This window comes from Hermetia illucens, chromosome 1, assembly GCF_905115235.1.
Source record: "Hermetia illucens chromosome 1, iHerIll2.2.curated.20191125, whole genome shotgun sequence".
Classification (NCBI taxonomy): Eukaryota; Metazoa; Arthropoda; class Insecta; order Diptera; family Stratiomyidae; genus Hermetia; species Hermetia illucens.
The window spans coordinates 106,842,299-106,867,853 of NC_051849.1; the positions used below are offsets into that span (position 1 = coordinate 106,842,299).

The window sequence follows — 25,555 nt, forward strand, 5'->3', positions numbered from 1 at the left end:
GCAAAGAAGGTTACTGTGGTCTAGGGTGTTGTTTGACATGTTCCATTCTACATTGTAGGATGTGTGATTTTCCCGCGACTGGACCACATACTGACAAAAGGGTTGGTAGGGAGTACTATTGCGCTTTTTAATTGAAGTCTCGATTCCGGGCACCCCGGAAAAACTTCGATCCTAGGTCGTTTAAATACCTAACCCCGCTATATTCTCAGTTAACTGTAAATGCGGATTTGAAATCGGGGGCCTTTTTTAAGGTTTTGTTTAAAACAAAGCCTTAGTAAAATCGGTTTACTGTCTGTCTGTCCGTCATACGTATTTTTCTCGGAGACTTTAGCAGCGATTGACACCAAATTTGGTCGAAAGGTGGGAACTGTGAACGCCCACGCATACAGTGAATTACACCCTTTACGTCAAATTTAAGGGGTGGTCCCCATACATGCAAAAGGAGGGTGTAATTTTTTTTCACCAAATATAGTCATGTGGGGTATCAAATGAAAGGTCTCGGTTAGTACTTTGCGATGCTGGTTTTAGTTTTGACATTTGTTGGAAAGGCGGGGAGTTCAGGGGGTCGAAAGTGATCATTTATTTAATGGGGCAATTCTTAGAAACTGCCCAACCGAAGAATCTGAAAAAAATCAAGAGGCTGCCACTATATGGTGGCTAGGCTCTGAAATACCTTTCATCTCGATATCTCTTCAAATAAACTTAATTATAGTATATTACTATAATTCTCAGTAATTGGCTACAGAACCCCCTTATGTTCATCCTAGCACCACGAAATTTGCAGCAATGTGGGCTATATAGAGCAAGATTCTACCAAGTTTGGTGAAAATCGCACTATACTAACAAAGTTATAATAGGTCAAAATTGTCACATATTTGAAAATTCAAGATTTTGAATATCAATATCATCCGGAAGGGGGCATGCGTATATTACGTGTTACGTACTAATGGGACAAATTCACACTCAAATGTCTTTATAAAAGAATACACAAACCTTTCATACCTGAAGCGTCCAGCTTCGGGTTTCCCGACTTGTTTCTTAATGAGGTTCCATATATCAAATTCTTTCCTTTCTAGCATCAGAAAGAATGTTGATGTATTATTTTTATTATTTATGAGGATATGTTTTATCGTGCCATGTTTTTAATTGAATCTGAGCTGATGTTTTGAATAAGAATTTTAATGCAAAACGTAGATTTCAGGGATTTTATCAGTATCTTCTTGAAAACTTTGTCTGAACTGATGATTTCTTTAAGAGGGTCATCCCGTGTGTCGGATCCGGGAATTGATTTTTTTGTTGACACCAATTGTATCTAGATATAGTGTATGGGCAAGCGAGTTGTTGATATTCGGAGTCGTTCGGAAGTAAGAGTGTTGAACAGGTAAAATGTTGTATACCAGGTTTACGTCGATCGCCGTAATACAGCGGTCCGAATTTAGTGCAACCCGAAATACTAAATGTCAATCAATTAATATACATTGAAGTGAGTAGTTGGACATGCTAAATATACATATACATTACGGGCTACGTACAATTGGGATAGTTCCGCATTCAAATATACTTACATAAGAAACAAACAAAACCTTTCATACCTGAAGCGTCTGGCTTCCGGTTTGCTGATTTGTTTGTTTTTGCTGCTTATCTGTGAACGTTTCTCCAGTTTGATTTCGATGGTATTTGACGACATCAGTGCGAATTTTACTGGGCGAAAATCAGTTAGTTCAGACATTAGCTGGTCGAAGCAGAATGATTTTGGTTTGGATTCAGGGAGTCTTGAGTCCGCATACATTTAATAATGGACCAGACTTTTCGGGGAGAAACTATTTACCACTTTTTTGGACAACATACCCTTGTTTGAGTAATATAACAATTTTTCTCTGCTTGTTGTAAAAGGCAGCTACAGCTACTATCGTACTATCAAAACATTAATAACGCCTCGAATTGGGACTGGCTTCCCGATTACGGCTGAGGGCCAGCGGAATCTTTGCTTTCTCTAACTTGAAAGAAACTTCTGGCATATGAGCTTGCCGTCGTTGACGCTTATTGAAACGGAAGTGAAATCATCTTTGTCTTGAACGCTGTCATGCAGGGAAAATTCTGTCAATCTATGATCTTTCCCGTAAAGTTGAAGAAAGGGATAATCGTTTAGATTTCGAGAAGGGCACCCGTTTGAGCATGACAGTTGGAGTTGAGAGAAGTTGGAGACGTTCTCTCTTTGTTCTGTTAAATGGGAAGTTTGGCAAAAATAAGAGTATTAAAATCGGTATTCCTTCTGTCCATTTGTCATTCGCAATTTCGCTTGAATTCGGTTGAACCTATTTTCACTATATGCGCGCATCGTCTAAAACCTATCTTAACATACTTCCGAATCCTCTCTACCTTGGATAACGATTCACTAAATTTGTATTTTTTCATTATTTCAGATAGTGCAACCTACGTGGGCAACATTTTGAAGATCAATTCGGTGAAAAAAGAACATCGTGGAACATATTATTGCGTTGCTGATAACGGTGTGAGCAAGGGAGATAGACGTAATATCAACTTGGAAGTGGAGTTCGCTCCGGTAGTATCGATCCCACGTCCACGCCTTGGACAAGCACTCCAATACGACATGGATCTTGAATGTCACATTGAAGCATATCCGCCACCAGCAGTGGTTTGGACTAAAGACGACATTGTCCTTTCAAATAACCAGCACTACGCCATCTCACATTTTGCAACCGCGGACGAGTTCACAGATTCAACACTACGAGTGATTACTATCGAAAAGCGACAGTATGGCGACTATGTCTGCAAGGCTGTTAACAAATTGGGTCAGGCGGAAGCAAAAGTAAATCTTTTCGAAACAGTCGTTCCAGTATGGTCCACCGGCTTGTGGTCAAGCATATTTTGGAGGCGCTGGATATTTAGCGGCATCATCGATAATTTTAGCGGCTGTTATTTTAGCGAGCATGTTTAGTAGTTGAGTACAAAAATGGAAGACATATCTAATCTTTAGGGATAAGATTGGCTTTGTGAATATTTAAAAATCTAAAGTTAACGATAAAATTCCGTCCCGAACGTCATTCTAACTGATCGAATCTCTTCATGCTGAAAGACATCACACATTCCCATTTTTAAACATAAAGTGACTACTTAAATCTAATCATATAATCTTAAAAAGTAGAATATCATTTGGGGCATTCGAATTGGTCAATCACTGGAACTCGGGTGAGTTCGAACGTTTTCTAAAATTTCATGTTCTTAATTATACACATTATAATTTGAAAGAAGCACTGAGAAGTGTAAAGATTTTATAAAATACGGGGTTCATGAACCAGCTCGTATAAAATTTCGGGAAAAATTTTCTAACGAGTTCATCAAATTCGGCTAATTCTAATTCGTTTTTATTGATATGAACACTAGGCTCCACCGATAAAGAAATAGTGTATGCTTATAAATAAATGTATATTTGTCCAAGCTGGCTGTCTCTACTAGTAGAACGATTCAAACGATATATAACATAGCATCACAAATTTAAAAAATATATTCGTAAACTCGTTCTGCGTTTCAGGAAACCATTTTGAATGCGCCGCAAACATATATTGCCTTAGTCAGCCACAATACGAATCGATTTCAGCTTATAATATTTTCATAGTCTGAACAGTTTTGAACGAATACTGTGAGCACATTTTGTGCGCAAGCCTTAAAAATTCCACTAGAATTGATATTTTGCATTATTTATCGGAAGAAAGTATGAATATAAATTTTGTGATTGAAAATTGTTACTATATCGTTACTATTAAGATGAAAAGGAAATATCACAAAAACAAATTACGTAACAAATTCTTATTTTCTTCAAATTCGAGAAATAAAAGCATTCCGTAGTTGAATTTCTTAATCTCTTAAGAGAAATCCAACAAATTCGCTTTATTATAAGATTCTTTTTAACTGTAAAGCAATAATTGTAGATTTTTTCTAAAAATAAAAATTTGTAGTACAAACACAGTTTTTAAATCTTATGTCTATATGTCCATAGAAGAAACACATTTATGTAGCCTACCCAAAGTGGGATAGTTTTTTTTCTGGCTTCGAAATTCGCAGGTGACCTTCTGCTTTTCTGAGAGGATTTACTGAAGAGTTTATGTGGTTTCAGCAGCAAACGGAATAGGTCTGGGTCATGGGCGGATTATGTGGCTTTTAGCATTATGCGTTTCGTCTGCAATGTAACATATGCAATAACTCTTGGGAGGTGTATGAACAAAACACCCATAAATGGAACACTTTGGCGACTATACGGTTACACTTTCCCCCTTTGTTTATTTTCTCTATGAATTGCGTTTGGGTAGTGATATATTAAGCTATTTGAAATAAAATAACTAAAAGACGTTCATGCTTTTGCTAATTTATTCTACGATATGCCATTATGGAATGACAGGTGAAATTAACTATTTGTATGAATGGATTTCAAGGAGAATGATGAAATTCCTATAGGACGGGGGTGGTGTGGAAATTGATTAATATTGTTAGTGTTGTGCAAACAATCCAATATTTAAATGTCCTCAAATACGCTTAGTCCCTATCACCTATCTTAATGTGGGCGTTTAGGCTACTAACCATTTTTCACAACACAATAGGTTTTTATTAAAGTAGACTAGATTTTCGAGCACGGAGTTAGTATTAAAAATGTTCATAGAAGATGGGGAAAAAAATGTAGCAATTTTCATTAATAGAACTTGGTGCGCATGTGTACCTGGGAGGAAACGAATAAAAATTGATAAAGAAAATAATTGAGGTACTCGTATTTCAATTGACCAATGGATGAATGGATGGTATTGTTAGTGTCGGTAAAAATGATAAGATACTCAAGAAATCGTAAACTAATTACAATAAAAGAATTCCAGAAGCCGCATATATATCTGACATGATTGCATCACATTACATTCTCCAGAATAGTTTACGGGGGCTGGTGTAATACATGGAGTAATTAAAAAAAGTCGACACAAAAAACATTCTCTCGTTATTCTGATGAGAATATTTGTCCTGTAAAAAAAAGACAAACAGTATTCATATAATTATTCTCAACATTTGAAGGCGATTTCTAACTAATTTTATGTAACGAGCTCATGATATGTATACAGCCAAGCAGGCGATTGCCAAGGAAATGCTCCTATTCCGCTGCGTAACTTTAGAGAGCATAAAACCGCCAGAATGGTCTCACTTGAAAATTACTTGCATTAGAAAGACAAGTCGGGAAACCGGAAGCTGGACGCTTCAGGTACAAAGGTTTTGTGTGTTTCTTTTATCAAAAAAAAATTGAGTGTGAATTTGTTCCATTAGTACGTAGCACTAATATATGCATGTATTATGTGAGAATATCCACTTTCAAGTGATATTGACACTCAAAGTCTTGAATTTGCAAAGAAGTGACAAATTTTACCAATTATAACTTTGTTAATAATAGTGCGATTTGGACCAATTGTCCCAATTGCCTATATTGGAGTGAAATTATGCGGTGTTTCCAAAGATTAATTAATTGAAGTAATAAAAACTTGTTTCTTTTCGTTGGTGTGGGTATTTATTCTTGCAATACCGATATTTCGGGAACCACTTGTTCCCTTCATCAGTGCAAACAAGAACTTTGTCTCAATGTAGCTTGACTGTCGCTACAAATTGTGATACGCCTCCCATTCAACCGCTCATCAATCATTCAGGTGGCCACCCTTAGTATCACATATACTTCAGCCTGAAAGATCGGTAAATATTGTCCCAAGGTAGGTCCTTCTCCAGAAGCCTGTGTTTTTCAGTCATCGGGGTAGAAAACTTCAGTATATCCTGCAACGTGTTGGTCTGGTTCGTCTCAGTTTTCTCTACGTTTCAAAATAACTTTTATCTTCTACTAAATAGATGTATGCGGATCTGAGAATCAGAAGCATTGTGAAAACTGGATTCCGTTCTCGCAATGTTCTGTGTCCCCATTGTAATCGAATTAGTCTATGAGCTGCTGTCATAAGGGCTGCAAATTGAAATAATGCATTTGAGCTGCGTCGGATGTCGTGTTCATGGCAACGGTAAATGCCCAGGACACGTAGTTCTTTACAGTGTGGCTAGTTTACAGCGAAAAACTTTTGTTTCACCGGAGCCCATCACACTACGGTTGCACGAGCGAACATCGGCCTAATGATAGCAACATACGAGAGTAGTTCAATAAGTCCTTAGAATGACCACGGATGGCGCGCGAATCGTTCTAAATCACCTGTTTTTAGTCAGCGCGACTACCGACTAGATATAAGTGCAGTCACAGTCCACATCTTCTGAGTTTACGTGTTTTTATAATCAATAGAAAAAAAAAATTGCTTGTTAAAAAAAATGGAAAAAAAACGAGTTCAGAGCGGTAATAAACATTTTCATTAAAGGGCTTAACTCCATATGAGATAAAAATTTAATTAGACTCGGTTCGTGGCACATCTGCCCCCACCTTAGCAACGGTTTAGAAGGCGAAAGGTAAGAAGAAGGTAAAGAAGGCGAAGACCGTAAAGTCAGCTCGTAAGGTTATGGCTACAGTTTTTTGGGATGCCCGTGGAATTATCCTTATAGACTACTTGGAAAAGGGTAAAACAATTACTGGTGAGTATTATGCATCATTATTAGGGCAGCTGAAACAAGAATTAAAAAAAAACTATCACATTTGGCGAATAAAAAATTCTTTTTCATCACGACAACGCCCAAGTTCGTTTCAATGGATAAAATTGAAAAATTAAAATTTGAATTGGTCGAACACCCACCGCATTCACCAGATTTAGCTCCCAGTGACTTTTTCTTATTTCCAAACTTGAAAAAATGGCTCGTTGGACAGAGATTTACGGACAACGAAGACGTCATTGCTCTGTAAGTGCTTATTTTGAGGACTTTCGAAAAACGCACTTTTCTGAAGGATTAAAAAAACTTGAAAAACGATTGACCAAGTGTATAGAGCTCCAAGGAGATTATGTTCGAAAAATAAAAAAAAAAATTTACTCAAAAAAAATTGTTTTTACACTTTATTCTAAACACTTATTGAATTACCCTCGTATATGGACATTATTACCTGAGACCTAAGTCCCTAAGTCGAGAAAAGGTCCGCCTACACAGTCCATAAGCTGTGAGAGCTTGGTTTGATTTTTACCTCCACAAAGAAGCTTCTTGTCTAGAATAACTCCCAGATATTTCATTTCTTCGGGGAGTGGAACAGTTCTACCCCCATCTCTGGAAGCCAAGACCATTCAGTTTCCTTGTTTTTGCTAATAATACCGTTGTGGTTTTATTTGGATTTACTGAATGTCGATGCCTGAGGTACCAACTGTCAATCAAATCAACGACGCGCAGTGTATTTCTACAAACCGGTCCGAGGTCACAACCAATAACTAGTACAGTCACGTCAACTGCATAAATTTAAGTGTGTATTTGCAGGCTTTGCAGTTCGCATAGTACATTTCCTCGGACGCAGTCTTTCGAGGCTTCCGTTTGTAGGTAGCGATCAACACTCACTTCAGCATACAACGATCTCCGCCTTATTACAGCAGCTCTCGCCTTTTCATTGGTAACAACCCCTCTCGCAGTGTCCCAATGCCCCTTGCAACACTTTATACGCTATGAGAGGTTTCCCTCTCTCCCCCACTTCTGCCAGCTGTTGTCTCGGGTGGTATACTTTCAAGAGAGTCTGTACAAAGTCAACTCTTGAGTTCGTGAAAGTTTCATTCGGTTTTCTAAGAGATCCCAACTTGACCGACTCATTCTTTTTAAGGACTCTGCCCAGCCTGGAAGTCTCACTTTCTCTTTCCAGTTACTGACAGTATGCTCTAAAGCAGTCTCGCTTCGAATGTTGTACGAGCCTCTTATATTCACGCTGTGAGTTCCGGAAATTTAAATCTTCATTCTTATTGGTTTTTCAAGCACGATTCGGAAGTTGTCTGGTTGATTTTCTGGAACCGTTTGGTCGCGGAAAATAGGACCAGCCTCTTCAAAGCACTCTAAAAGTGTGCAATTCAGAGTTTACACTCGCTGTACTTTATTGCCCAGAAGTTCATTGAACTTTGTTCAATCCGTTTTCCTAGGATTCCGTCTGCAATAGTCAGACTAAATTCTCAGTAATGGTGATCTGAGAGCTCTCCTCTAGGATTGCATTTGCTATTGCACCAACAAATATGCTGAGTGTTCGCATCAGAACTTATAAGAGTTCAAGACCATTTGATTCTGCATACATTACCAGATCTCTTAGGTCTTGAGTCAGCGGAGGACACAAAGATTCATAGGGTAAGTAAGCAGAGGCAAATATGACATTTCTCATCTTGTCATTAACCGCAGTTAGGTAATGTGAACAGAATTATCTCAACATGGTTGCCTCTAACAATTTTGACATTAGGACGCAGGCTCTCAATCCCAAGGATCTCTCATCGAAGAAGATACTTGTCGCCTTTCTCTGGATATCGGCACACTTGGTGACGTAGTAACGGAAATGTCCTCATTCCTCATGCCTTCCGTTTTTGCCGACTGGGAGCCTTCCCAAATTCACGGTGTCTTGCTGTATGGATATGTTTCCACATACCGGTATTAGACCAGTTGCGTCGACATCATCAGCTTACTTTTCCTCCGGTTTCCCTGATAGAGGCGGAAGAGAGGGTTCTGACAGACAAAATTTAGCTTGCAGTCTCCTCTCCTTTGCGACAAGCCTTCTTGTCCCGTTTTCTGAAAGAATTAGGCAACGATGTCATCGGTAGGTGGGCCATAGTCAGGTTTCTAGTTCCTCTCATTAAGTAAGTTGCTGTACTATCCTTTTTGGCTGAATGCGCCGTAGACACTGGGTGCAGGCTTTCCACTGAAGCAGACAGCTTTGGTTAAAAATCCGTGCTTCGGCCGTGACCTGATTTCTCAAAGTTGCGGGTGGACTTGAAGTCTGTGTCTTCATGTGTTTTGGATATTCTAGGTATAGTAGTAAACTACTACTATCTCACTTAGTTTTTCGTATGGTATTCTTCCTGAAGCTCGCGAACTTCTATCTTAGGACTCTGATAAAGTGTCCCTGGTGGTAAACAAGACGGTTTCAACTTTAAGATTTCCTAGTTCCACTAGTAGTTTGATTTGCTTCTGAGACGTAAACACCGAAGCATTAGAGCTGCAGCTCCAAGAACTGACACCTTTGTTAGGCCCATTGTACTACCCCGGAGATCGCGTATTCATCGACCTCTCGCCTGCGACGTCCGCAGGCTTTCACGAGTCTGAGAACATTCTCCAGAGACAGAGAATTCACAGACTCTTTGTTGAAGAAAACCTTACCAAAGTATCTTCGTTTGAGGTCAGAGGACACGGGCAGCTGCATACGAAGTGCTAGGCCGCCTCACATTGGCTGCATATGCCCGAGACCACCACTCCGATTTTTTCCATATGGTAGTTTAAAGAGCAGTGTCCCGTTAAGGGTCATACTAGGATTTTCATGCCCCTCTTCTTAAGGGATAACAAAAATGCCACTCTAGCGATCCGGGTTCCTTCACAAAGATTTTTGCCTGCCGGCAAAAGTTCAAATTTCTTCATTCGGCTGCATGAATCCTTGCAATTTCCCCTTTCAGAGTAGACTTGACAGTAGATGGCTTGATGCCAAAAGCTGGTACTGATCCCATCATTGTGGATCCAGAACCTTGGCGAGTAGTCTGTCAGTTTCCTCATTACCAGCGATCCTGGAGTGCCCTGGCACCCACATCTGGAATGTTTCGCTCAGTCGGCCAAGTTTCAGCAGTACCTGATGAAAACTCCACAACAACTGGCTTGATATGTTGTTGCTGCTTAGTATTGATAATTGTGTTCCCTCCGTTTTTGACACAAATATTTTTCTGCTGCCAATAAAATGGCATATATCTCCGCCTGCAAAATGGTCGTCATTTTTCCAAGAGGTCGAGCCAGCTCCATGATTGGATTTCTCGAGAAAGCCCTGCACCTGATCCGTTTTCCATGACTGACTCGTCGGTGAAGATTATTAAGTCTATAATCACAAAAGATTCGTGGGCGTTTCACTTTCAAATGGATTGGGCGTAAATTTAGATTAGCGGTCGGCGTAATACTCATTGCTCCGGTAATACTTTGGAAATGGAGCCTCTGAATCTGCGTCAGAGACTTACTGCTGTTGGCAAAGTTCAGTGTCGGCCACCAAACGATGTATGTATACATCAAAATGGGATTTATTATAGAGTCCATTAACTAGGAGCCAGAACAGAGGAGGAAGTATCCTTCCCTGTGGGCAACTCCTAAGATACTCTGCCTCAATAGACTTCTGTCCGACCAATATGTGGGTCTTTCTCCACTCTAGCTTGGGAAGGCTCCAACTGATTAACAGCAGATTGATTCCATGCTGTCTTGCCGCGTTACAAATCACCGCGAATAGGTCAAAATTGAAAGCGTCTTCAATGTGAATGTGCCTAAGGTATATTATTTATGCTGTTTCCGTAGATTTCTTGTAGTGAAGTGGCCACGTAGGGATATATGTATCCCTTATGAAAGAAAGTTAGACTGATCAGTCGGAAGGTGGGTTCCTCTGGTTTGGGAATAAATATTACCTTCACATCACGCCAGCTGGTTGGAATATAAGCGTGTGCTTGGGAAACACGGTATATATTCCAAATGTGGAGATCTAAGGCATCCATTCCCTCTATTACTACTAGAGCAAGAACAATGAATAATAATGCCCATTTCACTTGTTCCAGTGAAACTACTTTATATGCCAAAGTTGACTCTTCCGGCTGAGGGCTGTATCTGTTTAGCCCCGAGATGAGATTTTGGATGCTGCTTGGAAAGTGCACTTCAAGCAAATGGTTTGTCGTTTGTTCATTGTTTTCTGTTTACCTCCTCCTTTGTAAACGTAGATAGCCCAACTGCTGGCTACTTTCTTTGACAAGGATTCGCTTTATCTTTAAGGTTGCCTCAAGAGAGTTGCTCTCTTCACAATAGCGTCTTCATTATGATCGTTTGGTCGACCCTATATTCTCCTTTAGAGCTCTTTGAGCCTCTTTGTACCGAATCCAGCTAGCGACTAAGTCAAACTTTAGAGCTCGGTTTGCAATTTGGTTTCTACTAGACACTCCAGTAGTCTTGATCCTCTCGCGTTGACGTTGGAACTTCTACAGCATATGTGGGAGACGTTACCATCACATCCTGCTATTATTCCCATGCCATTACTTTTAGTATATTGGTTAGTTCTGATGAATGTTTCACTGGAAAATTCATCTACGTCGTAAGGGAAATAAGCAGAGCACCATCTCCTTATCTCTCTTTATGGCCAATTTGATCGTTGTGGTGTCGCCATCACATAGGTCGTTAACCAAGATAGTCTGGAGGTTTTTTTAAACCATCATGTAGGAGCCGGGTCTATCACTTCCATTGGCATACAACAAGTCATCATGTCGGAAGTTTAAGGCATTAATTTTCCCACTAACAATCCATAGTTCTCCCTTTTCTTATCGTCTGCCTTCTAGATCCACCAGTGAAAAGGCCACTTTCACTTTTTTTATACCCAATATCGATAAATATGGCTTAGTTTTCGGTCTCGGGTAGTGTTAACTCATCTCACCTACGAGGTACTGAAGTGTGTTATCGGAAGGCGTGTACATATGCATCTGACGTTAGTCAGTGCGATATACAACTCCACAAACCTTTCAAGTAGGAGCTAGTAGCTATATGGACGCAGTTGATTTTTGCCTTTATAAAGCAGGCTTCTGGGAAAGCCATTGTTTCCTGCAGGCCTGTTTTTACAGTAATTAGTTTAGCCCTGAGAGTTGGAGCTCCAGAATACACTCAAAGTTTTCCCTAATTGTCATAAAAGACGATTAGGAGGGATAGAAATTTATGGGTTAGCAACAAAATATCAAAATTTTACGGATCGGACAGCAACTAACTTCATGACAGAAAGGATGCACATTCCCCAGCAACTGTAATTAGGGTCTCTAAAATGCTTTCTCCAATTTGAGCCAGAATTCCAATGATATTAGCTGGACATTTTGGGCTTAAACCCATTATTGGCAATGTGGTTTTGTACTCTGGAAAGCCAAGTAATATTACATACGAATCAGCAAGGCGTCCTTTCTTGACTTGCGAACTGGTTTCTGACAAGCTTCTGAGTCGACGCGTTTGAAATCCGAAATTGTGCGCAATCCCGGGAAGTTATGCCCCGTGACAAACGGGAATTTGTTGTTCGCAATATGAACATAATATGCCCCGTGACAAAAGAGAATTTGTTATTTTGTTGGTCAGGAAAACGAAAGATACCACAGAACACAATGAAGTGTATACCACATTTTTCGATGGTCCTGATGACGAGCTGCTGAAAAAGTTGAAAGAACACTTCGCCACAGTTCGTAACCGTATCACAACTGGCGAGGTTTCACCTCTTGTAGATGAAATGTCTAGTCACCGTAACATGGGGATACGGACTGTTCCTCCAAGTAAAAGAGAAATCTTTTCGACCATCAATGCACTCAAACAGAGTTTAAGCCGCCAGGCTTGATGGTTCCTCCGCAAAGTTTCTGCAAGTCTGCTACTCTCACTCGTATGGAAATCATGGGATTCCAAAACCTTTTCCAGAGAGTGGAAACCCGTCTTCAGTGAAACAACTGGAGGAGTGTGATGTCGCAAAGATCATAGCTCAAATAATTCTGGAATGTATCAAAGGACATTTCGAAAGGTTGTGTATTCTTCTGCATTGACCGCATCAACATCTTACGCAGCGCGCCGAGTTTAGATCCTCACTTCCCTTGCTCTTCATCGATTTCGAGAAAGTTTTCGATAGCGTGAACAGGGAGTTTAGCTAGAGTGCTTTACGCGAGAGTGACATTCCGAAGAAACTAGTAGCTATTATCAGAGCGATATATATGTATCATACTATATCGAGATCAACTCTTACTGGAATGGAGGTCGAAAGTGGAGTCCACCAGAGTTGAATCTTGTCACCGATATTATTTTTTATTATTATCAGTAACGGACGGAGGACGTGGAGGTGTTCAATGGACGATGACATTTTTCCTCAAATATCTCGACATCTGTTTACTCTCTTACCAGGTCATGAACTCTTCGTACGAAATACATATGTATTAAGAAAAGGGGCAAAAGGAGTTGTATATATTTTGCTTTTTCTAAAGAAACAATGGAAAAAAAAATAATGAAAAAGGATCAAATAGAATCAGGTATAAAAGGTTTTGTTTGTTTCTTCTGTGAGTATATTTGAGTGCAGAACTATTCCATTTTACATAACCCGCAATGTATACGGACTTAGCATGTTAGAAAATTCACCTTAGTGTGATATTGATATTTAGTAATTTGGGGTGTGGTAAATTTACATGGTAAAGACAACTTTAAGCGGCTGTAACTTTTTTATTAATGGTTTGATTTCGATCAAGTTAGGGGGGGATAACATGCTTCATACTATAATCTATATGACTACAAATTTTTATAACTCTAGGGTAAATTAAAGGGGGTTCTGAGAATGGGCCCGTTAAAGATATCATCATTTTCGACCCCTCGCAATACCTGCCTTTCCAACAAATCACAAAACTAAGACTGGCACTGAAAAGTACTAATTGAGACCTTTCATTTGATACTCCACATGACTATATTTGGTGAAGAAAAATTTTACACCCCCTTTAATCTCAACGGAGAAAGATGTAACTAACTGCATATCTGGACGTTCATAGTTCCCACCCTTTCACCAAATTTTATGTCAATCGGTATAGCTGCTTCTGAGAATAGTGCGTGAGACAGATAGACAGATCGAACCGATTTTAATACGGTTTTCATTTTACAAGCAAAACATTAAAAAATAACTGGTTAACATTCCGTTTGGAGACTTTTAGCATCATACTTCCTCCACTGGCCAGTGGCATAGATTCGACCAAATCTTCGGCTGGAAGTTTTCTTCCCTTGTTCGAGAAGGCGTTCCATCAAATGTTTTTTTCTCGAAATGGGACCTTTGCGAAGCCTATCGTCGAAATAATCCAGCAGGTTCTCACTAATATTGCATTGTATCCAGCAAATTATACGTTACCCTCTTGTAAAAAAAAGCAAGGCACTATAGATTCGGATCTCTATTTGGTCGGCATAGTACTCCGAACGGAAGTTACGGCACTGCCAACAATCCCCTCTGATAATCAGGTGAGAATGAACACTGAAGTAGTTCCCAATAAGGCCGTCTGTATCCCTTGTAAGGGGGAAATAGATGCCGCAATAACCGCGGCTAGCTGATGTCCTGGAAATGAAGGATGAAAAAATGATCTTCACAACCAGCTGAAGAGCGCTATCATTGATGCGACCACAAACATACTTGGCCCTAGCCATAAGAAAAGTCGGAACGGCTGGTTCGACGATGAATTTAAGCTACCAACGGAAGCATGCTGCGTGCTGGAATGCGGGCACGTGCAGAGGCCTATCACGAACTCCGTCGAGTGGAGAAGCGACTTTACAGGCAGAAGAAGGAAGCCTAGAAGAACCAGCAAATCTGTGGAAATTTTACAAACAAGTCAGCAAGGTGAAGCCTTATCTACGTCGATGCTCATCCTGCCGAAACAAAGAGACGACAGATAATATGCCCAATATTGGAGCGATGGGTTGCGTATTTTGATGAGCTGCTCAATAACCAGAATATCGACGTCTCACCGACTGAAGACGACGGAAAAATGATGCCAACACCAACCACAGAAGAAAAAGTCCGTGCAATTCATCGGCTTAAAAATCATAAGTCACCAGGAGTCGATGAAATTACAGCCGAACTGGTTAAATGTGGAGGCGACCAACTACACCAAGCTCATCAATTCATCAATTGATGCCCAAGATCTGACGATTGACAACGATGCATTATCTGTCCCGAACATAAAATCTATCTATCTTGCTAAGTCGGATAGCCCCATACGCCCAGAACATCATCGGCTCATAAAAAAGAGACTTCACTCCAGGCAAATCCACAACGGATCCGATTTTCTTTGTGCGGCAAACGATGGAAAAGAAGAGAATCCGGTGTCCCGATGAAATTGATAAGATCGATAAGGCTAACCCTAACCAATGGGCGAGGCCAGAGAAACGCAGTAAGATCACTCTCGAGACCATTCAACATAAACAACGGTCTAAGACAAGGGGATGTCCTATCATGCGTCCTTTTTAACCTGGCCCTGGAAAAAGTGATTGGCGATGCAGATGTTAATTCAAGAGGCGCCATCCTGTTTAAGTTCGCTCAACTACGGGAAAAACAACCCGAGATGTACAGTCTACCTTCATCCAGATCTTGGATTGCATATTAATGAAGGCAAGACAAAGTACATGGTGGCAACGTCAGCGTCTAGGGTCGAAAATTTCAACCGATAACAGCTATGACGATGAAATCCGCGCATAATTGTTGGCTGCCAACAGAGCCTATTTCAACTTACAAAAATTGTTTCGCTCGAAACGTCTCACCATAGGGTCAAAGTTCTTACTGTACAAGACAATGATCTTGCCAGTCCTCATGTATTCCTTCTTGGTCGCGTTTGAGAGAAGAATTCTACGAAGAATTTTGGCCCCCTGCATGAGGATGGACCATTCCGCAGTCTTTATAACGATGAAATCTATGAACGATACCACGGCCGTCTGGTTGTGGATAAAATCCGGCTGAACAGATTGCGGTGTGCGGGTGATCTAATTCGTAAGGGTGAGGCTGTAATTGGTGGACTTCGGCGCAAAAGCGGGATTTCTGGAATTTCTTACTAAGGCAAATCTAAACCGGATACCGGTTGTTGGTTGATGATGATGATAAAATTATGCTAGTGAAGAAATGGGCAGAACAATTGAAACACGTATCCATTTAAATATGCAATTTACAGCATTTTTTGGTCGGAATGTGCTTTGCCTAAACGACATGAACTGAGAAAAGAAACTTGAAGCACATCTTTGACCAAAAAAGTAAAAAAAAAGGCATAAAAAAAGCGAAAGTAAAATTTATTTTTTTTTAATTTAAATTATCTGTTGTTTTATTAGCGTTAAGAGCAAATATAGTAATTTTATAATAGCTTTCAGTTTAAATTAGTCTTTTTCAGTTTACTTTGAAAACATTTTTGTATTAGTTTTGAATAAATTATTGATTAGATTAAGAAAATAGTTTCAATTATGATAGTCTTAAGAACAATAATTTAATTTAAAGGTATCTTTTCAAACGATTAAACATTTATTATTACTTTCATATTTTTTATTTGCCACTAAGGCCAAAAGAATTTTGTCAGGTGTTTGACCATTTCCCGATAATTTATTATAAAATCAGATTTTTTGTTTCTCACTGTTTCTTCATACATCAATTTTATTCTGTAAACCGTTATCAAGCAATTTTGAGAACCCACAGTGGCCATTAGATTTAAGTTATTTTTGTTAGTTTAAAAGATAGTTTTTTTGTTCATTTTTCCAATCTATATATTATTGTTACCTATTTCGTGAAAATAAAATGATTTTAAAAACAAAAACCACGTGGCGTCGAAACGTATAACGTCAAAATTTCATAGATCTTATCCAAATGTCAACGTGGGCTCTGACAATGCATTGCTCGGGGTTTTGCTTGGTAGACATGTTCTCGATAATAGTAATAGCATTGGTGAAAGTTTTGTAAATTTCTGAAACTCTCACCGCCTCGTCAGCCAAGAAACACTTAAAGCAGAGTGCCTACCACGAAATCAGCTGGATTTCGGCTGATGGGCAATAAGTAACTTTTCAGATCTACTATATCGTGATCGGCAGAAGATTCATGAGTTATTTTCTGAATTTGCGTAACAAAAGAGAAAGTGACCATCAACTGCTCAAAGAGGAACAGAGCTTAAAAATTCAATACAGAGGCGGTCCTTGCGATATGGCTGTCGTCCAATGGAAAAACTTTCTTGCTACCCAAATGGAAAAAGTTCTGAACAGTCTATTGAAGAATGGTAACAAGCACTGGCACGCCTGGTGCGGGTGAAATTGACGTCCTCGTCCCAATACGATATGTTAAGACCTGGCTAATTGTGGTTATATGGAGGCGGGCCGATGAGCATGAAGTTTCATGTTTCCTGTGAATTTTCCTCGGTCTGATGAGACCACTGCTGACACCACGAAGAACAGAAAATTGAAATCGAAAAATGCAGTTGGTGTACAACTAGTTAACACAGTTTGTCAAGATCTCCTCAATATACTGTCCGCCCCCATACGGTGTTAGAAAACAAGATTTCGTTCCACTCGTTCAGTTTATCGAAAGCTTCTTTATTATAGCAGATGACAAGCCGACAAGTTGGAAAACCGAAAGCGGAAGTGTTCAGGTATGAAAGGCTTTGTATATTGCTTATATAAGCATATTTCCTAATTTTTAAGCATTTAATTTATCACTTCAGTATGATACTAACATTCAAAGTCTTATAATGCAAGAAATTTACACAAAAGTGACAATTTTGTCCTATTTTAACCTTATTAGGGGTCAAGCAGTGTACTGCAGGATAGACTGATGCGGAACATAGCTCCCTGAGGCCAACCTATCTTTGTCTAAGGATGAGTTGTCTCTCCTCTGGGACGGTGTGTGCCTTTTCAGGGGCCAAGCCTCTCGTCCACCAAGACCGTTAGTGAGTGGTGATAGCCACACCCTGTACGAGGTGACCCTACTATTAACAAAACGCTACGGATCTAGACTGGGGAGTCGAAAAACACCTCCCCCAATCCAGGGTGTCATGCGAACCGTGCCCATTGGATAGTTTGCAGTCGGGGGTAACTGACTGTATTCGAACGGAGCCTCACTGATACCTGGTCGCCTCAGTGAGTAAGTTAGATCTTACCGTGCTACGGGGGGCTATGGCACGGCGGACCTCTTAACCCCCATACTCGTGGGAATCAAATGAGTACTAAATTGGAAAAAAAAACAAAAACCAAAAAAGCGGGGCCCCGTACCGCACCAAAACTGGTTAATCAGGTGGAGGCACGTCTCCGAATTACTGAAAGCCAGGTGACTACACCCAAGAAGGGAGAAGTTGGGACGTCAAGCAGTGGATCCAAGGTGAGCATTGGTATACTGCATGGACTACAGCCAACGAACACCACTGCTCAAAGAGCAGGGACCAGCAAAAGCACGTCTGAGATAAATATAACAGACGTCAGGAAGGAGACAGGTCTCAGTGGCGCCGGGGTTAAATGGTACCTGCGCTATCTGAAGGAAGGCCTGAAACCAGAAGAGGCCCTTAAGAAGGCTCAGGACAGACCTAAGCCATCTCTACCGGAGCCGAGAAAGCGGGGAGCAGCAGAGATCAGCCCGCATGAAGGGAATGCCCCCAAAAAACCCAGACCTGAACCCACGGAAGGAGAAAACCCGGGCAGGTCAGGAGTGAAGGCAGGACCCAGGAAGCCCGGCATTAGCTATGCTAGTGCGGTCAAGGGCATTCGACTGGCCATACTGCCAAAAAGGTTTCCCGAGCAAATACTCACTCGGGAGGAACAGGAAACCATTGAAGAACTTGTCGTCAAGCAGATGATCAAGGGATGGACGTCGAAACTGGTGTTCACCGGGATACGCTTTCGACCAGGCCTTATACTGGTGGACTGCGCGACGGAAGGTACCGCAGAATGGGTCAGAACCATAATTCCTAGATTGCCAGGCTGGGAAGGGGTGGAACCTGTCAACATGTGCTGGGATGATAACCGGGAGCCCACATGGTGACAGTTTTTCTCCAAAGGCCGCGGCAATTAGTAACAGAAGACCTCATGAGACTCCTAATTGCTCAGAACGAAGATCTCCATACTCGACTATGGAGAGTCTTCAGAAGCAAAGTGGAGGGAAAGGGTAAACTCCTCACGATCGGGGTAGATGACCGATCCCTAGAGGCAATTAAACGTCGGAGTTGTCATATCAACTACCGATTTGGCAACATACCCGTGCATGTGCACAAGGAAAAGCCAAGGAAAGAGACCTCGGAGGAGGCATCGGGTGGAAAACTTACCGAGGTCCCTGAAGAAGTCGCGGAAGCCATAGAGGCGGAAAGAACGGGATCAACCAGGGAAATAGACCTGCTGCCCAGTGAAGAGCAGAAGCTGGACGACCTAGACCTAGGACTGCTAGGGCTCGGGGTGGACAGCGACGCGCAGGAAAGCGCCATGTCGGAGGAGGAGGGTGACACTCCGACAGTGGAGAAGAGCTCCAAACAATAACGGAGCCAATGGCCAGCACTAGGATAGCCCAGATAAACCTCCACCATGCGAGAGCTGCATCTGCAGGGATTGCAAGGGCAAATTCCAAGGAGAACATTGGAATAGTGTTGGCTCAGGAGCCCTGGGTGTACCGGGGGCAGATTCGCGGTCTGGCAAGGAGGAGACATGCAGGTAATTTGGGACTCGTCTTGTGCAAAACCAAGAGCTTGCATAATTCTCAAACGTAATCTAAAATACATATGTCTTTCAGAGTTCTTAACCGGGGACCTTGTGGCTATCCAAGTCTCATTGGAAGCCGGGAGGAGCACTCGAAAGGTAGTGGTAGCATCGGGATACTTCCCAGGAGACGAGAGCCGGGCTCCACCGGAACAAGTCGCAAAGCTGACGGAGTATTGCGAGGAGAGGGCGTTACCACTTCTTCTCGGCTTGCGATGCCAACGCCCACCACGTAGTGTGGGGAAGCAGTGACACTAATCGTAGAGGTGAGTACCTTCTCGAATTTATTCTTAGTAATAAGTTAGAAATAGACAACGTAGGGAACACTCCAACATTTGTGACCAGCACCAGACAAGAGGTACTAGATATAACTCTAGGAAATACCCTAATGAACGGGATGGTCAGGAATTGGAGGGTGTCGGATGAACCCTCAATGTCTGATCACAGGATAATCAGATTCGACATTGAGGGTAACTCCGAAATAAAAAGAATAATAAGGAATCCCAAGAGAACGGATTGGGAATCCTACACAATGCACCTGAGCAACAACATTGCCCACCTTCAAGGGAGCGGGGACATCAGGAGCGAATTAGAATTAGAAACGGTGGTGGAAGACCTCAACACAATCGTCATTGACGCATATGAGGCCAGCTGTCCGGCCAAGACAGTCAAGTCATCAAGAGATGTACCATGGTGGAACAGAAACTTAGCCAGAATGAGAACGGAGGTACGAAAACTCTTTAACCGGGCAAAACGAACCGGGGACTGGCGGAGGTATAAAAATGCACTGACTGCGTATAGCAACGCCATCAGGGAAGCGAAACGGAACAGCTTTAGGGAATTCTGTGAATGGATTGAACAGATCACAGAAGCAACTAGGCTGTACAAGGCTGTAGCCAAAGACGGGAGAATATCCTCTGTCTGCTTGAAAAAGGAAGATGGGACATTCACCGAGAATGAGGAGGACAGGGTACACCTGCTTCTCAGAACTCATTTCCCGGGGTCTACCCCTCGGCGGCAGGCGACAATAATCTGCCTGACACCCCAACAACGAATAAAAGGGGAAGGAAGAGAGCTGGAAACTAGCAAAAGAGGTATGCTCAGAAACTAGGCTAAGATGGGCAGTGGGAACCTTTCAACCAATGGAAATCTCCCGGAGCAGATGGCATTTTCCCTGCACTTATCCAGAGAGGCCTAGGAATTATCCTAGAGTCTCTTCTGAGGGTGGTAAGGGGGAGCATAGCACTGGGTTACATACCAAGGGCATGGAGACGGGCAAAAGTGGTCTTTATTCCGAAGGCGGGTAAAAAGGATCCTTTTCACCCTAAATCTTTCAGACCAATCTGCCTAACATCGTTCGTACTCAAAACGGTGGAGAAGGTCATAGACAACTATATTAGAACATAACGTTCTAAAGCGTAATCCCTTACAATCACTGTCAACACGCTTACCGGGCAGAAGGTCAACTGAAACTGCTCTGTATCAGCTGACAGAGGTATACGGGACGCCATTGAAACAAAAGAAATTTGCACTGTGCGCGTTTTTTGGATATCGAGGAGCATTCGACAACAAATCGCACCACAGAGATACAGGATGCCCTGAGCCGCAAGTGAGTGGGAACCACCCTGGCATCTGGATGGGCAAAAATGCCTAGGAAGCCGACCCAAATAGAGGTACAACAGGTACAAATTCTATTATCATGAACACCACTCAAGGCTGTCCACAGGGCGGAGTACTATCGCCGCTGATGTGGAGTATGGTAGTAGGATGAACTCCTGGACGTGTTAAACTAATACTGGAATACAAGTCCAGGGCTACGCGGACGATATTGTTCTAATCTGTAGGGGCAAATATGAAGATACCCTATGTGATAGAATCCAAACTGGATTAAGGGTTACTAGTGCCTGGTGCAGGAAGGTGGGACTGCGGATCAACCCAACCAAAACCACCATAGTACCATTCACTAGGAGGCGTAAGCTGGATCACCTGAAGCCATAACATTACATGATATGGAGGTGAAACGAGAAACAGAGGTCAAATACTTGGGGAATCACGCTAGACCAAAAAATTACTCTGGAAAACACATGTCGGAAACACTTGTCGGAAAGCCACGAGGGCTCTGATGACTTGCAGATCCATAGCAGGAAAAAAATGGGTTGTAGCCCGAAGATACTACTTTGGATATATACTGCAATAGTAAGACCAATGATTACCTATGGAGCGGTAATCTGGGCAGAAAGAACCCAACTCAGCACACAAGCCAGGGAATACATAAGCTCCAAAGGCTGGCTTGCGTGTGTATCAGTGGGGCAATGAGGACATGCCAACGCATCCCTGGAGGTCCTTCTGGGATTAACCCCTCTCCATCTGCACATACAGATGCAGGCAAGGAGATCAATATTCAGGATGGCCGGTAGCATGAGTGAGGCGGGGAGCTGCCTAAATCGAAGGAAGATTGATATCCTTTCTAGGCGGTATCCCGAATTACTGATACCGAGGGGACAACATGACAACGAGGTTTCACTTCGATAAGAAGTTTGAAACACGTTGGAGTAACAAGACAAACTGGGAAAGCGTGGCTGCGACATACGGCTTAAACCAGCAACTGATTACTTGGTACACTGACGGATCCCTCACAGCAGAGGGAGCGGGTGCCGGTGTCATTGGTCCAAGAAAATGTACTTTGAGCCAATGGCAGGTACACTAGCATATTCCAGGCGGAAATTTACGCCATAGACAAATGTGCCTCCTTTAATCTGCAAAGGAACTACAGGGGGCAGAACATAGCTATTCTCACCGATAGCCAAGTAGCGATCAAGGCACTTAGGTCCAACCAGGTGAACTCTAAACTGGTATGGGAATGCCTTGAGAGACTGAATACACTCGGCTCGTCCAACAAGGTCTGGATACTTTGGGTTCCAGGCCATGCTGGGCTGGAAGGCAATGAGGCAGCGGATGAACTAGCAAGAAGGGAGCAGGATGCCTTTATACGGGCCAGACACCTTTCTGTGGAATCGGAAACGGTTTCATGGCTATGAATCTAAGAAACGAAGAAGAAAAACGGTTGAGGGAACTATATTGGGCGGGCCTACCAGGGGATGGAGCAGTCCCAGGGTGCTTATTGGGGATACGAAACCCATGCGCACAAAGGATTGCTTAAACCTCACCAAAAAGAACCTCCGAATCATAGTGGGAATTCTCACTGGTCATTGTCGGCTGAACTACCACCTAGGGAAGCTAGGGATATCTACGGACACTGCCTGCAGGTTCTGTGAGGAGGCGGACGAAACCTCTATGCACGTCCTGGGACAGTGTCCAGCACTGTGCAAAGTAGGTCGATACATCTGGAGAGAACACTTAATACCAGATGCAAAGCTAAACTTCTGGAAGTGGGGAACATACTAAAGTTCCTAACGGTTACTGGCCTGCTTGAGATACTATGATCAACAGGTACACTATAACCAGTAAAAGGGGCACAATAGTTCTTCAAGGACGCGGGTGCGACTTTCCCTTAACAAAATATAATAATAATAATAACCTTATTAGTATAATGCGAATTTCCACCAAACTTTGTAGTATCATGGTCTGTAGTTCAGCTTATATTACTGTAAAAGTTGATGATCCTAGGATAAACTTAAGGATTGTATATTTTTTTAAGGAGCCGGGGTGCTAAGTCCGCATCCACTTGATGTCCGATCGGACCAAATAGGGAGCAACTTACTCCCAAACGTCAAATATATTAGGCGAAGATGGCTTTACGGTTTCTTATCAGGGCAGGAGCAAATCGTCAGACGCTGCCTCCACCTCTATCCTTGGAGCAGGCGTGACGAAGCGGCTCGTAGATGTTAAGTACTCCTTTTATAAGGGGGGTTCCTAGGCAATTTCTAATAAATATACTATTATAAGATATGGTGATATACTATTATTAACTTTATTTAAACAGGTATCAGTACGGAGAGTATTTTGATACCTAGATACCATGTGCGGACCTCTATATTTCTTAAAGTTATTGATCCTTTTCACACCCCCACAGTCCTCCCCTTTGCGAGTAATGTTAAAACTAATACCGGTTTCTCTCTGCGGCAAGCGATGGAAAAACTGTTGGAATATGGACAACAGTTGCATATTCATCGACAGTTGCATATTCATCGACTTTAAAGCCGCCTATGATAGCATAGCCAGGGTAAAAACTGTACACGGCGATGAGAGAATTCGGTATCCCGACGAAATTAATAAGACTGACTAGGCTGACCCTGACCAATGTGCGAGGCCAGATAAAAGCAGCAGGATCACTCTCAAGACCATTCGACATCAACAACGGTCTACGACAAGGGGATGTTCCTATCATGCGTCCTCTTTAACTGGCCCTCGAGAAAGTGATCCATGATGCTGAGGTAAATGCAAGAGGTACGATCCTCTTTAAGTCCACCCAACTACTGGCCTATGTTGACGATATCGACATCATGGGGGAGAACCACCCGAGACGTACAACTGTCTTCATCTAGATCGAGCAGGTGGTAATCGGCGCGAGATCTTGGCTGCACATCAATGAAGGCAAGACAAAATATATGGTGGCAACGTCAGCACCGAAGATGAATCAACCAACAACATCAAACCGCACTGGTCAAACAGGAAGAATAAGGATAGGGAGAATACAACTTTGAGACCGTTGACAGTTTCTCGTATCTAGGGTCGAAAATCACAACCGATAACAGCTACGATGATGAAATCCGCGCACGGTTGTTAACAGCCAACAGAGCCTATTTCAACTTACAAAAACTGTTCCGCTCCGGGTCAAAGCTCTTATTGTATAAGACTATGATCTTGCCAGTCCTCATGTATTCCTCGGAAACTTGGGTTCTTAGCAAGAAAAATTGCGAACTCTTGGCCGCGTTCGAGAGAAGAATCCTCCGAAGAATTTTTGGCCCCCTACTTGAGGATGGACGATTCCGTAGCCTACACAATGACGAAATCTATGAGCGATACCATGACCGTCCGGTTGTGGATAAAATCCGGCTCAATAGGTTACGGTGGGCGGGTCACTTAATCCGTATGGATGAGGATGATCCCACCCGGAAAGTCTATAAGTCTATAATCTTAAATTAATTGCCTTAATTACTATTTAATTACATACTCTACATGATCATATTCGGTGAAAAAAATGTATACCTTTTTTTGCAAGTATGATGACCCTTCCCTCTTAAACTCAATGTGGAACTATGTTGCTCACTGCATCCGAGAAGATTCACAAGTCCCACCTTTCTACAAAAGAGTAACCGTTTCTAAGGTAATAGGTGTAACAGACAGACGGATGGACAAACAAACCGAAAGTGGGGAGCAAAGACTGTCCTACCAGGTTGACTAATAGACAAACAAAGTGGGCAGTATTCAAAAAGTACATCCAAGTAAACGTTTGCAAAAATGACCAAATCAACACTGCTTACTAACAAGAAGAGGAGATCGATCTGCTAGCGATGAAGATTCAATAGGCGGCTTGAAAAAGCACTCCCGCTTATCGTGGACTGAATAAAAAATATACTGACTTTTCTGGCAAGGCTAACGAAATAAATAAACGAAAATAAACCCTACACTTTCTGACCTTAATTGATAAATATATAAAGAGTCCTTCAACAGATGTATCTCAAATCTGACAGCACAAAAAGACACAAGCTACTCACTGTAGAAAACTACGAAAGATCTAAAAGTTCCCAATCAACATGTCCCATTTATTAAATAGGAAAATGGGAAATGGGTTCGTTGTGCAATAGATAAGACGGATCTCTTCGCAAAGCATCTAGAAAGTACCTTACAGCCTCTAGCTGCACAATAGATTTAATCTACATTTAGACTAAAATACGTCCTTCAACAATGGAAAGTGGCCGAAGGTAGGATGGTCCTTAAACCAAAGAAGGAGTAGAGTCGAATTGTATCGACTGTACTGCAGCCAAACTATTTGAAACGCTACTCCTTAAGAGATTGAAGAAAATCATTCATTCAAGAAAATGCAATGTGAAAAAGGCAGGTCATCTCAGAATTTTTCTCGTCCAGGTGTTTGATTGGGTGTGGTAGCAAGGAATGTTGTATAAATTGGATAGGGAGAGAAGCATTTTTTCGAGTTCATGTGTATCCGGGCGCCTATTCAGAATGAAATACGAAGGAACTGAAAAAAAAATTG

At 41.9% G+C, this 25,555-nt stretch overlaps 1 protein-coding gene across 1 annotated transcript in view; it reads left to right on the forward strand.

Annotated features, from left to right (window-relative positions):
* LOC119655050 (lachesin-like) overlaps window positions 1-3,983 on the forward strand; it is a 29,986-nt gene extending 26,003 nt beyond the window's left edge. Inside the window, 2 exon segments of the mRNA XM_038060740.1 lie at window positions 2,424-2,863; window positions 2,865-3,983. Of these exon segments, the coding sequence (XP_037916668.1) occupies window positions 2,424-2,863; window positions 2,865-2,966 (542 nt within the window). The 3' untranslated portion in view covers window positions 2,967-3,983.
* Window positions 3,984-25,555: the final 21,572 nt, after the last annotated feature.